General features: G+C 43.1%; 1 protein-coding gene across 1 annotated transcript in view; it reads right to left on the bottom strand.

Moving 5' to 3' along the window:
* Positions 1-14,352, bottom strand: part of LOC149443903 (cell adhesion molecule CEACAM5-like) — a 96,285-nt gene that overhangs the window by 75,509 nt on the left and 6,424 nt on the right. The window contains exons 2-5 of the mRNA XM_089655235.1: positions 13,109-13,462; positions 11,329-11,601; positions 9,026-9,319; positions 1,490-1,843 (exon numbers count right to left, since the gene is read on the bottom strand). Coding sequence (XP_089511361.1) covers positions 1,490-1,843; positions 9,026-9,319; positions 11,329-11,601; positions 13,109-13,462 — 1,275 coding nt within the window. The remainder of the gene's footprint in view (positions 1-1,489; positions 1,844-9,025; positions 9,320-11,328; positions 11,602-13,108; positions 13,463-14,352) is intronic.

The following is a 14,352-nucleotide window of genomic DNA, read 5'->3' as shown; positions in this document are numbered from 1 at the left end:
TACAGATATCAATGCAAATCGCACCAAAAGTATTGCATGTACTACTTTAGAAATCGGTGCGGTTCTGACCAAATTGCTCTAATTGTGGACAATAGGCATGTGATGAAAATCACATGCCAATTCGCATTCAGTGTGACTGGGGTCTTACTCCAAGACCAGGCCTATTTTAACACTTTTTATTTACTTGTAAAATTTTTTTTTTTTTTCTAGAAAATTACCTAGAAACCCCAAACATTATGTATATTTTCAGCAGAGACCCTAGAGAATAAAATGGTGGTTGTTTATGTCACGTGGTATTTACGCAGCAGTTTTCAAACGCATTTTTTTTTCAAATAAACCTCTATGGAATTTTAATGCTCAAAAACACAATATAATACCCAATTGTTTGGTAAAATATAAAAGATGATGTTAGGCCGGGTCAAAAAATGTGTAACATGTCATGCTTTAAGATTGGAATGGCGCTAAACTACAGTACTTAAATTGGTAACCTGTAAAAGTGTCACCTAAGGAGATTTGTGAGTTACACAGGAGGTCTGATGCTAGAAGTATTGCTGTTGATCTGACATTCGCAGTGATATCTCACATGTGTGGTGCGATCGCTGTTTACGTACGGACACGGAAGCAACGCTTGCATTCGCCTGAGCATGGAATGATGGGGGGGGGGGGGGTGCATAACATTGTTTATTTATTTTATTTGAATGTTTTTATTTTTACACTGTCACTTTATTTATTTATTTTTTTTATCAAAAAGACCCCAGATCTCTCCTCTGCACTTAAAAGCATTCAAAACACCAAGCTCCATGCTTTTAGTTTTTTAAAATTGCGCTGTTGACATCCGGGTAAACCATAAGTGACGTCAGGTCATTGCTTCCGGGTTACCACAGTGGAGACCCTGATCTAAATCGATTTGTTTGTTCGGACGTCCGGCCAGCCGGTGAATGCATCGGCTGATAGCTTGGGTCTCCTGGAGGGATGGGAGAGCCCGAGCGAACAGCGGAAGGGCGGAAGGGGGGGGGGGGACGTCCCCTCCTGCTGCTTGTAATAGCGATCGAGCGGCTAGTTAACCAATAGGATCGCTTTTACAAAAGAGCAGACTGCTGGCTCTAACAGATAGTACTGGGATGATGCCTGTGGCTGCAAGCGTCATCCTGGTATAACGGCTCAAACTCCAGTGATGTACGGAAACATTGCTGGAGCTGAAGAGGTACTTTAGGGGGGTGCTAGAACCCCTGTCTTTTTTTTTAATGTTCTCAGGTTTCACCCTTAATGATGAGTAACACATACACTGACCCTTAAAAAAAAAAATCACTTGGCATTGGACTGGCTGTGGCGCCGGCAGTCTCTGATTGGCTGTACACCAAAGATCCTGAACAGCTGGGATGGAGCTGATGCTGGAATAAGGCGATGTCTGCTATAACCCCCGAAACTATTACATGAAAACACGAGTCCATTCTGGATAAATCTGACAATCTTCTGATGGATTACTCACCATAGATTTTCAGGTGTACATCGGTATCTCTTCGTTTCTCTGTTTGTATCCTCACTCTGTAATCTCCTACATCAGAGATATTTAGGATGGAGATCTGTAGAGATCCATTGGGGAAAGCTGTCATCCTATCACGGATGAACAGAGGTCCAGGAATTATTGGATTATCACCAGGGATATATGTAAGGATTTGATATTCTCTGCCTGTGATCGGTCCTTTATACCAAACAATATCCCGAATTCTCCAAGTAATCCCAGTAACACTCAGAGTGACAGATCTCCCGATGACCGGATACGGAGGGATCACCTCAATTCTCATCATTCCACTGGACACATCCATCAACACACCGTGGAGAACTGCAAGAGAAAGTGACAGATAAGAAGATCAGGGATCAATTGTTTACAATGTGTAAAGTGTTCAATCCATGAGGTCTATGTATCAGCCCCATTCACACCTGAGGGTTTTGTAGCTTGTAGCTCAAAGCTCAAGAAATGCTCAGCAAGCAAACACTCATTGTATTCAGTAGTCCTTGTTCACATTGGGGAATCCTGTTGCTTGTAGCTGAATGCATCTCACTGTAAAAAGTACATGAACTACTTTTCAGGCAGAATTGAGTGTTTTTGTCCCCAAAGATTTCAATGTGAACACCTGAAACCCTTGATTCAAGCATTTTTTTAGACCAGGTTCACACCTATGCAGGTTGCGTTTGAAGGTCGTACATGAAGGTAAAAAAGCTTGAGCCTTTAGAACTACTTTAAGTTCACCCACGTCAATGCCGAACACATTCACCTCCTTCCTGCCCAGGCAATTTTCAGTTTTCAGCGCTGTCACACTTTCAATTACAATTGTGCGGTCATGCAACACTGTACTGTATGAAATGTTTATCATTGGTTCACACAACTAGAGCTTTCTTTTGGTGATATTTAACTGTCTTCTAACTACAGCTACAGGGCGGCAGGCCTGCGCAAAATCACACATATATATATATGTGATTTGCATTTCCAGGTAGGGAGCGCGTACACCGTCCTACCCGCACAGCCATTGGCGGCTAGGGATGTCAATCACCGGTGTTTCATGTACAGGAATGCAGACAACACAAGATGCTGGTGTGAGGAATCATGTTGTACACAGAACTACATCCAGGTCAGCATAGAACAGGAAACAGGAAGTATAAGACAATGCAATATTACCATATGCAAGTAGGTTCACAGTATTTGCATAATAACTCTATAACATCTCCCTTTTTTACATTCAATTCAAACCTTATAAACAATTAAACTAAAACAGATCCTGAACAGTCTTGAACATGGCATACTGTGTTACTGGTAGATACACTACAGATTGAGTCTATCTGGTGGTCTTGAAACTCGACCACTACGCAAGACCACAGGGATTTTGTCTGGGGAAATCCGTTCAGCTCCAGAAGGTGTTGATAAGGAGCTACCCTCTTTCCTGGCTGGTGTGTTTGGCAAAGAAGAACTTGACGGGATATGTGGCTGCATTTTGTCATCCTCATTGTATCCCGATATGACAGCAGAGTTCTCTCTGCTTTGACTATATGGTCCAGTAGGACTCGGGGCATTGAGCACCTCAGGAGGATCACGTGCAGGATGCTCATAGGCTTGTGTGGTGAATCGTTCTGCCTTTCGCAGGTCCACTCGATTGCGGCGGTAAAGACTGCCTTCTACATCCACAAGATATGATCGAGGAGCAACTCTCTGCACACAGGAACCTAGTCTCCAGCGACCGGTCCTGTCACCTGGAAGTGGCTTCATACGGATTGGCTCTCCAATGCTTAGTTCAGGTAAGTCTTTAGCAGACACATCGTATGACAGCTTGGCAATCTGTTTCCTCCGCTGCAGTTTCGCCGGGACACCTGTAACCACACAAGGATCAAGTAATATGTTTGCCACAGGCAATGAAGTCTTCAGTCTCCTAGACATCAAGCGCTGTGCAGGACTACTGTCCATGCCTTCAGATGGGGTGTTCCTCCAATGTAGAATGGCCTTCCACGGATCAGTACCATCAAACTTGGCCTTCTTACAAAGATTCTTCACTATCTTGACAGCCGATTCCGCTTTGCCATTTGCTTGCGGGTGCCTCGGGGATGAGGTAACATGCTCGAATCCCCAATCTTTAGCGAACCGTCTGAATTGCTCGCATGCAAATTGAGGTCCATTATCCGAGATTACTCTATCCGGCTGGCCATAACGTGCAAACTGTGCTTTACAACGCTCGATGGTAGTATCAGCAGACAGGTCAGGAAGTAGCTCAATCTCCCAAAAGTCAGAATAGTGATCAACAATTAGTAGAAAATCCTGGCCAGCATAATTCAGCAAGTCCATGCTTACAATTTGCCAAGGCCGGGTGGGCAGCACATGCGACATCATAGGTTCTTTCTGTTGTGCCTGCGCATATTCATTGCGTGCCGAGCAACAGCTAACAAAGTCTCTAATCTCATTCTGCATGTTGGGCCAGTATAGGGTATCACGTGCTTGCCTATAGCATGCTTCTCCGCCAATGTGACTGGCATGAATACGAGTCAGCATCTCTGATCTTAAAGATTTAGGAATGATGACCCTTGGCCCCTTGTACAGTATACCATCCTGAATGGCGATTTCATCTCTGAAAGTCCAATATTCTCTCACAAGTAATGGCACTTCCAACTTGGAATCAGGCCAACCATTCAGAACAACATATTTAAGAGCCTGCAAACTCTCATCAGTTTCAGTGTGCTGTTTTATCTGAAGCAATCGTTGGTCCGTGACGTTTAAATAGTCTGAATGATTAATCTGTGACAGGACATCCAGGTCCCGTTGAACATTGCAAACTGTGTGTTGTGCATACTCAGGTGTACCACCTGCTGCTGTAGCTCTGCTAAGAGTGTCACTAATGTACATTTCAGGACCAGGTTTATAGACAACATTTAGGCAATAGTTTTGTAATGTGAGCAACATGCTCTGTAGACGTTTGGGTGCACACAAAAGGGGTTTCTTGAAAATAGAAATCAGAGGTTTATGGTCAGTTTCTGCCGTGATCTCGTCGCGCCCATAGAGGTAGTGATGAAAGCGCTGGCAGGCAAACACTATACTCAGACACTCCTTTTCTATTTGTGCGTAGTTTTGTTCCGTAAGAGTCAGTGCCCTTGAAGCAAAAGCGATAGGCTGGCCAGCTTGCAATAGGCAACACCCAAGTCCAGTTTTGCTTGCATCACTTTGAATAGTTACAGGTTTTGTAACGTCATAGTACTTCAGGACAGGTGTGTCCGTGACCAAACGTTTGATGTCCTGCACTGCATTATCATGCTTAGGAAGCCAATGCCAAACAGCGTCCTTGTCCAGAAGCCTTCTCAATGGCTCGCAGACCTCAGAGAGGTGTGGTAGGAATTTTGCTAGGTAGGTAACAAATCCAATGAAGCGTTGCAGGGATTTCACATTTGCTGGCTGCGGCATATCCAGTATGGCTCTGATTTTTTCTGGGTCAGCCTTCAAACCCTCCCAGGTTAGAATGTGTCCATGAAAGCGGACCTCTTTGACCTTGAATTGCAGTTTTTTCATGCCAAGTCTCAATTTTACCTGCCTACAACGATTCATCAGTTCCAGCAGTTTGCCATCATGATCTTGCTCTGCTTCCTCATCTGTGTCCCCACAGCCAACCACAAGGATGTCATCAGCTATTGGTTCAATACCACTGAGTCCAGCCAATAGTTCATGTTGTTTACGTTGATACACCTCTGGTGCAACTGATACTCCAAAAGGCAGTTTGAGCCATCTTTTCCTGCCCCACGGAGTCCAGAAGGTTGTCATGTAACTACTTGCATCATCCAACTTACACTGTAAAAATGCATCCCGGGCATCAACAATCACCATGTTACTTATCCAGTCAGTTGGGTCACTCACTGGTGCCAAGTGTCCATTGGCCTCATACTGGTCAAGCTGTGCCTTAACTGCTTGTTTTAATGCCACCGGCACATTGCGTGGTGCACATTGGACTGGAGGGACACTCACATCAAGGTCGAAATGAACTTCCCCTGGTACAGATTCCACTGGCCCAGTAAACACATCACTAAATTCCTTTAGCAGCAGTTGTTTTGTCAAGGGCCCCTTGGATAGATTGTCCATCACATTAAGCTCTGCAGGGACGGAGAAACGTATCAGCCCTAGACGCTCACAGGTTGAGCCAGACAACAGTGGCTTTTGGCAGGCTTCCACAATTTCAAACTCCAGCTTGTGTGTTAGTCCACGTATGGCACATTCTGTCTTGAAGAGCCCTAGAGATTTCATAATCGCACCTGAATATAACTTTAACTTGGTGTCACTTGGCAGTAGACGTGCTTCTGGTGCTAACAGCATTTTGTCTCTTAAGCACATTACATCACAAGTTGCTCCTGAATCGAGCTGGCAGGATTGGGGCTTATTATTTAAATGTAAAGTGACAAACCATTTCTTTCCTCTGGATTGCACAGTGCCGATCAATTCACTGCTGTATATAACTTCTGTGGTGTGTGTCTCTTCCTCATATGTGGATGTGTTCTCCACATTGTGTAATTTGCCTATTGATGGCCGTCGTTTACTTGACAAACAAACGTTAGCAAAATGGTTTGTTCTTCCACAAGACTTACAAGACTTCCCATAAGCTGGACACTGCTCTTTAATTCTTTGATGCACAGTCCCACAGTATTTGCAAGCTGTAGGGTTGGCAGTATTAGTGCTCATCAGGCGGCGTTGCTGAAGTTTGTTTATGTTGCGATGCTGCATTGCAATATTTATGCTGTCAGTCTGCTGTCTGTCCTGTTCCATAACTTTCAGACGTCTGTCAGTGAGCTCTGCTGTACGGCACGTCTCAATGGCTGTGTGTAGAGTTAACTCATGTTCTCTTAGGAGGCGCCTGCGTGTGCTCTCGCTAGCAATACCAAGAACAATTTTGTCCCTTATCAATTCGTCTCTGAGTGTGCCATATTCACAAGTTGCTGCCTTTTCTCTCAAGCGTGTAACAAAGTTATCAAAAGATTCTCCCTCTTCTTGTTTGCAGCATCCAAACACATACCTTTCATAAATGACATTTTTAGCAGGTTTGAAATAAGCTTCCAGTGCATTTAGAATGGCTGTAACATTGTGTTGCTGATCTGCTGTGAGGGTCAGATTGTGTTTATACACATGCCTGCATTCACTGCCCATGACTCTTCTCAGGGTTGCTGCCTGCACTACTGCAGATTTCTCATTCAAGCCTGTAGCCAGAGAATAATCTTCAAATTCAGCTCTGAAACATTCCCAATTGCTGCTCCAATCCCCACTCATTGTCATCCCCTCTGGGGGAGGTATGCAATTCATAGCAGTCATATTGTCAGTAAGCCTCTGAGCTATCAAATCTCAGAAAGTCCTCAGTCTCAGGCTGTAGTTCACAAACCTGTGTTTCCCAAAGCTGCTGTGCTCCAAACAAGAGGCTCAGTCCTGATTCAAGTCACTTCTGACACCATGTTTCATGTACAGGAATGCAAACAACACAAGATGCTGGTGTGAGGAATCATGTTGTACACAGAACTACATCCAGGTCAGCATAGAACAGGAAACAGGAAGCATAAGACAATGCAATATTACCATATGCAAGTAGGTTCACAGTATTTGCATAATAACTCTATAACAACCGGGTCCCGGCCAGAGATTCCCTGCAGGCACCCGACGATCGCCGTGTAAAGCTGACGGGAGAGATCTGTGTGTAAACAATACAGGTTTCTCTCCTGCCAGCGAGCACATGCTGCTGTGTATTTCTCTGCACAGCATGTCTCCCTAGTAAAACACACATGGCACATAATGTTAAACAGCAAACAATTAACCCTTTGATCGCCCCCAGATGTTAACCCCTTCCTGCCCAGTGCCATTAGTACAGTGTCAGTGCCTTTTACCACGTGATCAGCTGTGTCCAATAACACAGAAGATCACAATGTAAATACAGTTGCTGGGTTTTGGCAGCACTTTCCTCACTCTGTCCCAGCATGAGGAAAGTACTGCTGATAACTGGCAAATGACACAGAGGACATCTGCACCGATCATCAGGGTACTGATGATCAGTGCACAGCAGTGCCACCCAGTAGTGCCACCCACCAGTGCCCAGCAGTGCCTTCCATCAGTGCCCAGTAATGCCGTCAGTCAGCGCCACCCATCAATGCCGCCTATCAGTGCCTCCTCATCAATGCCCACCAGAGCTGCCTCATCAGTGCAGCCTATCAGTTCCCATCAGTGTTGCCTATCAGTGCAGCCTCATCAATGCACATCAGTGAAGGAGAAAAATTACCTGTTTGCAAGATTTTATAAGAGAAACAAAGAAAAACTTTTTTTCAAATTTTTTGCTCTTTTTTTTTAAATGGTGCAAAAAATAAAAACACCCAGTGGCAATTAAATACCACCAAAAGAAAGCTGATAAAGTGTGATAAAAATACAAAACAAAGCATATGGGTACAGTGTTGCATGACCACACAATTGTCATTCAACGTGCAACAGTGTTGAAATCTGAAAATTGGCCTGGGCAGGAAGGGGGTGAAAGTGCCCGGTAGGCTAGTGGTGATTAACCCCCTGTCAGGTTTTTTTTTAATTTCCCAAAAGTGGGAGATTTCCTTTCACTATTTGTCCCGTAGCCACAACAGGAAGTGAGAGAGAATCTCTCCAAAGTGAGGTCCCCAGAATAGGTGTCACCATTAGAAGATTTCCCCTCTATTCCTGTTCTGGCGGCAACTCAGATTTTGGTTTTATCCCTCCCTTCCACTTCCATTGACAATGGTCAGCAGATCAAATAGAGAGCGAATCTCTGCAACAGCGGACACAGACAGCAACATAACCCAGACTGATGTTGTGAAGCTTTACCACTCGTTCCAAAATAAAAAGATATCGTTTGGCTTTAGATACACTTTAGTGCCGGTGCGATGTACAAATTGAAATCGCACCTGAAATCGCATCTAATGAATGTCGGTGTCTTAACATGTAGTTCTTGCATTACTTTTTCTATAGTTTTGTTGCGACTTCACATTCATAGAATAGAATATAATGGAAATCGCACTGCAAATTTCAAGAAGTCGTTGGAAATCTTCACAATTAGTAATAAAGTCTTCAGAAATCGCACCTGAAATTGCACTGAAATTGCACACAAATCATGCGATTTAAAATCGCAGCGGTGTGACTGGTGACTTAAAGCTAGGTTAGGACCAGATATACAAAGTAAACTTCTAAATTAAAAAGATACTGAGAGACACCAATGTTTTGTACTTACAGGTTCAATGCTCCATTCACACTTGTGTAATTGGTCATGTGACTTTGGATACATAAAGTCTCATGACAAGTCGCAGCCCATTAATTTCAATGGCACTCTTTCCAATCAATGCGACTTAAAGACTCAACAACAAAGGTTCCTGAATTAACTTCACTAAATCAATACTTTGATGTGACTTGAGTGCCAGAGAGTGTCAAAGTTGTATCACAATTATCAAAATTTGCACACCAAAGTTGCACTGGACTTTGGAGTCGCACTAATGGGAACCGAGCCTTAGTGATGGAATTCTGCTCTGGATGGCAGATGATTCTTATACCTACCGAATGTTACATTCACATATACAGAGTACATGGCAGTAAGCTGCGTCACTGAGTTCTTGGCCACACATGTGTAAGTCCCCTCATTCTCAGCCTTCTCTTGAGCTACCTGAAGCTGGCTCTGCTGTTGTTTTATATCTGTCCCATTTAGTCTCCAATGGTAGGTGGCTGGTGGGACAGAATCAGCAGAACATTCTAATAAAATGACGGAATTTGAAGGTGACGTGGATTTTACTTTCACGTTTTCTGGACCATCTGCAATAACAAAAAATTCAACATCAGAAAAAAAGGGCTAAAGAGAGAAAAAAAGTAATTGACTAAGTGATACCAAGATATTTGAAAGATTTCCTCTCTATCACCATTCTGGTGACAACCCTAAATTTTGGATTTTCTTTCACTCCCTTTGCTTTCGCTCTCTGTGATTTCACTCCCTGCGATTTCGCTCCCTGTGATTTCACTCCCTGTGATTTTACTCTCTGTGATATTGCTCCCTGTGATTTCGCTCCCTGTGATAACATTCTGTATGATTTCACTCCCTGTGATTTCACTCCCTGTGATTTCGCTCCTGTGATTTCGCTCCCTATGATTTCGATCCCTATGATTTCACTCCCTGTGATTTCACTCTCGGTGATTTCACTCCCCGTGATTTCACTCCCTGTGATCACAATAAACAGGACAAATTTCCAGTTTTACTGGGTGGACTGTTTTTTTATGGAAGCATTTCGATGTAGTTTTGATTAATTTTCAATGTAATTCAATGGGGAGGTGAGGTTTTAAACGTGCACTAGAGATGTGCACAACTGTAAAATTTGTTTTGTTGTGTTCCGGATCTGTTTGGTAAGTTAATAATGTAATGTTTCATCAAATTTGTTATGTTGCAATGTTTCATTTTTGCAGTTGTTTTCCTATATTCGGATTATTTTTGTATGTTGGTTATTTTCAAATCGATTCGAAATGATAAGAATTCAAATTCGAAATGGAAACTTAATGCAGTAAGGTATAAAAAAAAAAAAGGAAAAGAGGATGACTTAGGCTGCTTTATTGAATAGAATAAAGAATAGAACAAAACAGAATAAAAAATACAAACGAATAGAAAAAAAATAGAACGAACATAGCCGACTTCTAAAATTCGAATTTCCGAAAGATGGCTATATTCGTTCTATTCTAATAAAATCTATTCTATTTTTTCTATTCTACTATTTTTTTCTATTCTACTTCATTCTATTCTATTTTAGCATTTTATAGTTTATTCTATTCTTCTTTTCTATTCTATGATTTTATATTTTATTCTGTTCCGCAGCCTCAGAGTAAAAGCTGCCTAACTTTGCACCTGTTTAGTAAACTGCAATTTAGTTACTCTCTTTCTGATCTTTTGGCAGAATAACCATTCTGTTAAATCTCTACCAGAACTGTGCAGATATCTAGCATAAAGCACCTCCTGTATTATGCCTCTGTACAGGAATCTGTATAATAAAGACTGGTCACTACACCTTGTGCAGGGTGACGGGTCTTGTCTCCGCCCCCTCCTGTAGTGGGTGGACCTACCGGACCCCTCCAACCTTTGGCTTTGGCTATTCTTTGGCTACAGAGCATTATATTTACAAAAACATTTTTGGGATGTTTGAAGCTCAACTTTGTTTAGGAGTGGAGTGGTCTGCCTGCTTGTCACTTGGTCAGGTCTTAGGCCTTAGGATCCATTCACACTTGTGCGACTCCAAAGTTGTGCGATTTCCATTGCGATTTTGATGCAGCTTTGGATGGGTGCAACTCGGATGCGACTTTGGCTTTGACTGTTGCACAACTGTCGCATTGATAACATTAAGATGTGACTTTTGAGAGTTTACATTGCAGTCTATGGCACTCAAGTCACATGAAAGTCACATCAAAGTAGTGCAGGGACCTTTTTAAAGTCGCTGTGATTTAAAGTCGCATACATCCGAACGATTTCCAGTGAAAAAATGGGCTGCAACTTGTCATGCAATTTTATATGTTCTAAGTCATATGACAAGTCGCACAAGTGTGAATGGAGCCTTGGGGAGATTTGTCTTCAATTCCTGTCCTGCTGACAGTGGTTTCAACAGACATGAAGGGTGGTGGTGGTGGGGGGGATTGGTAACAGGGACACAAATGAGGGTAAATCTCCCAAACAGAGCCATGAATAGCAGGAAAAACGGGTTTTTGGCTCAGCATTCCCCTATACTAAGCTTGATTACAGGCAGGATACTTTGTATTTTCCTGTTAGCATGACAGTCCCGGCTACTTACAGGCCACGGTCATTGTGACGGGATCACTGTTCTCCGTACTGACAGGGTTACTAGCCTGGCATCTATAATCTCCGGAGTCCGAACGGTGAATCCTGGAGAAGATGACAGTCCTGTTATCTTGAGATAGAGTGGCCCCAGAAGGGAGAGGGGCTCCTGAGGGGAACCTGCTCCATAATATTCTCTCTGCATTAGTAGAGGTACAGGTGAGGGTGACTGAATCCTTTTCTTTAGGAAGCGAGGAGGAAATTGTGATTGTAGGTTTACCAACCATGTCTGTAGGGGGAGAAAAATGGCAACAGTTCTACTACAGGAAGGTCTGTCTGGTTCAACTACACAATTGTAACAAAAAATATAAAACTGCACTTGGTGCAAAATAAACATGAAAAACAAGCATGCGATCTTAACCCCCCCGGTCACATCAAACCCTACTTTGATATTGTGCGACTTACAGTGAAGTCGCACGATTTCAAACTCAGATGACATGCCGATTTCAGGTGCGATTTGCATGACATCTGATACAGATCTCTATGCAAATCACACCAAAAGTATTACATGTACTACTTTAGAAATCGGTGCGGTTCTGACCCAATCGAATCGTTATGACCGCTCTAATTGTGGACAATAGGCTGCGATTTGCAAGTCACATGGCATGAAAATCGCATGCCAATTCGCATTTAGTGTAACGGGGGTCTTACTCCAAGACCAGGCCTATTTTGACACTTTTTTATTTACCTGTAAAAAGTTTTATTTTTTTTACTTTTGCTAGAAAATTACCTAGAAACCCCAAACATTACATATATTTTCAGCAGAGACCCTGGAGAATAAAATGGTGGTTGTTTATGTCACACGGTATTTGCGCAGCAGGTTTCAAACACATTTTTTTTTTAAAATACACTCTATATATATATAGGCGCCAAACTATTCGCCTGAGCAAGGAACGATGGGGGGGGAGGGTGCATTACATTTTTTATTTATTTATTTTATTTGAATGTTTTTATTTTTACACAGTCACTTTGTTATTTTTCTTTTATCAAAAAGACCCCAGATCTCTCCTCTGCACTTAAAAGCATTCAAAATACCAAGCTCCATGCTTTTAGTTTTTTAAAATTGCGCTGTTGACATCCGGGTAAACCATAAGTGACGTCAGGTCATTGCTTCCGGGTTACCACAGTGGAGATCCTGATCTAAATCGATTTGTTTGTTCGGACGTCCGGCCAGCCGGTGAATGCACCGGCTGATAGCTTGGGTCTCCTAGAGGGATGGGAGAGCCCGAGCGAACAGCGGAAGGGCGGAAGGGGGGGGGGGGGGAACGTCCCCTCCTGCTGCTTGTAATAGCGATCGAGCGGCAGTTAACCAATAGGATCGCTTTTACAAAAGAGCAGACTGCTGGCTCTAACAGATAGTACTGGGATGATGCCTGTGGCTGCAAGCGTCATCCTGGTATAACGGCTCAAACTCCAGTGATGTACGGCTACATTGCTGGAGCTGAAGAGGTACTTTAGGGGGGTGCTAGAACCCCTGTCTTTTTTTTTTTTATGTTCTCAGGTTTCACCCTTAATGATGAGTAACACATACACTGACCCTTAAAAAAAAAAATCACTTGGCATTGGACTGGCTGTGGTGCCGACAGTCTCTGATTGGCTGTACACCAAAGATCCTGAACAGCTGGGATGGAGCTGATGCTGGAATAAGGCGATGTCTGCTATAACCCCCGAAACTATTACATGAAAACACGAGTCCATTCTGGATAAATCTGACAATCTTCTGATGGATTACTCACCATAGATTTTCAGGTCTACATCGGTATCACTTCGTTTATCTGTTTGTATCTTCACGCTGTAATCTCCCTCATCAGAGATATTTAGGTTGGAGATCTGTAGAGATCCATTGGGAAAAGCTGTCATCCTATCACGGATGAACAGAGGTCCAGGAAATATTGGATTATCACCAGGGATATATGTAAGGATTTGATATTCTCTGCCTGTGATCGGTCCTTTATACCAAACAATATCCCGAATTTTCCCAGTAATCCCAGTAACACTCAGAGTGACAGATCTCCCGATGACCGGATACGGAGGGATCACCTCAATACTCAGCATTACACTGGACACATCCACCAACACACCGAGGAGAACTGCAAGAGAAAGTGACAGATAAGAAGATCAGGGATCAATTGTTTACAATGTGTAAAGTGTTCAGTCCATGAGGTCTATGTATCAGCCCCATTCACACCTGAGGGTTTTGTAGGTTGTAACTCAAAGCTCAAGAAATGCTCAGCAAGCAAACACTCATTGTATTCAGTAGTCCTTGTTCACATTGGGGAATCCTGTTGCTTGTAGCTGAACGCCTCTCACTTTAAAAAGTACATGAACTACTTTTCAGGCAGAATTGAGTGTTTTTGTCCCCAAAGATTTCAATGTGAACACCTGAAACCCTTGATTCAAGCATTTGTTTAGTCCAGGTTCACACCTATGCAGGTTGCCTTTGAAGGTCGTACATGAAGGTAAAAAAGCTTGAGCCTTTAGAACTACTTTAAGTTCACCCACGTCAATACTGAACACATTCACCCCCTTCCTGCCCAGGCAATTTTCAGCTTTCAGCGCTGTCACACTTTCAATTACAATTGTGCGGTCATGCAACACTGTACTGTATGAAATGCTTATCATTGTTTCACACAACTAGAGCTTTCTTTTGGTGATATTTAACTGCCTTCTAACTACTGCTACAGGGCGGCAGGGCTGCGCAAAATCACACATATATATATATATGTGATTTGCATTTCCAGGTAGGGAGCGCGTACACCGTCCTACCCGCACAGCCATTGGCGGCTAGGGATGTCAATCACCGGGTCCCAGAGATTCCCTGCAGGCACCCGACGATCGCCGTGTAAAGCTGACGGGAGAGATCTGTTTGTAAACAATACAGGTTTCTCTCCTGCCAGCAAGCACATGCTGCTGTGTATTTCTCTGCACAGCATGTCTCCCTAGTAAAACACACAGGGCACATAATGTTAAACAGCAAACA

Source organism: Staurois parvus, unplaced genomic scaffold, assembly GCF_062004578.1.
Source record: "Staurois parvus isolate SC_StPar_1 unplaced genomic scaffold, SC_StPar_1.0 ptg000827l, whole genome shotgun sequence".
NCBI classification, from domain to species: domain Eukaryota; kingdom Metazoa; phylum Chordata; class Amphibia; order Anura; family Ranidae; genus Staurois; species Staurois parvus.
Note: the sequence above shows the minus strand (reverse complement) of the source record. Positions and strands in the feature narration are given on the sequence as shown.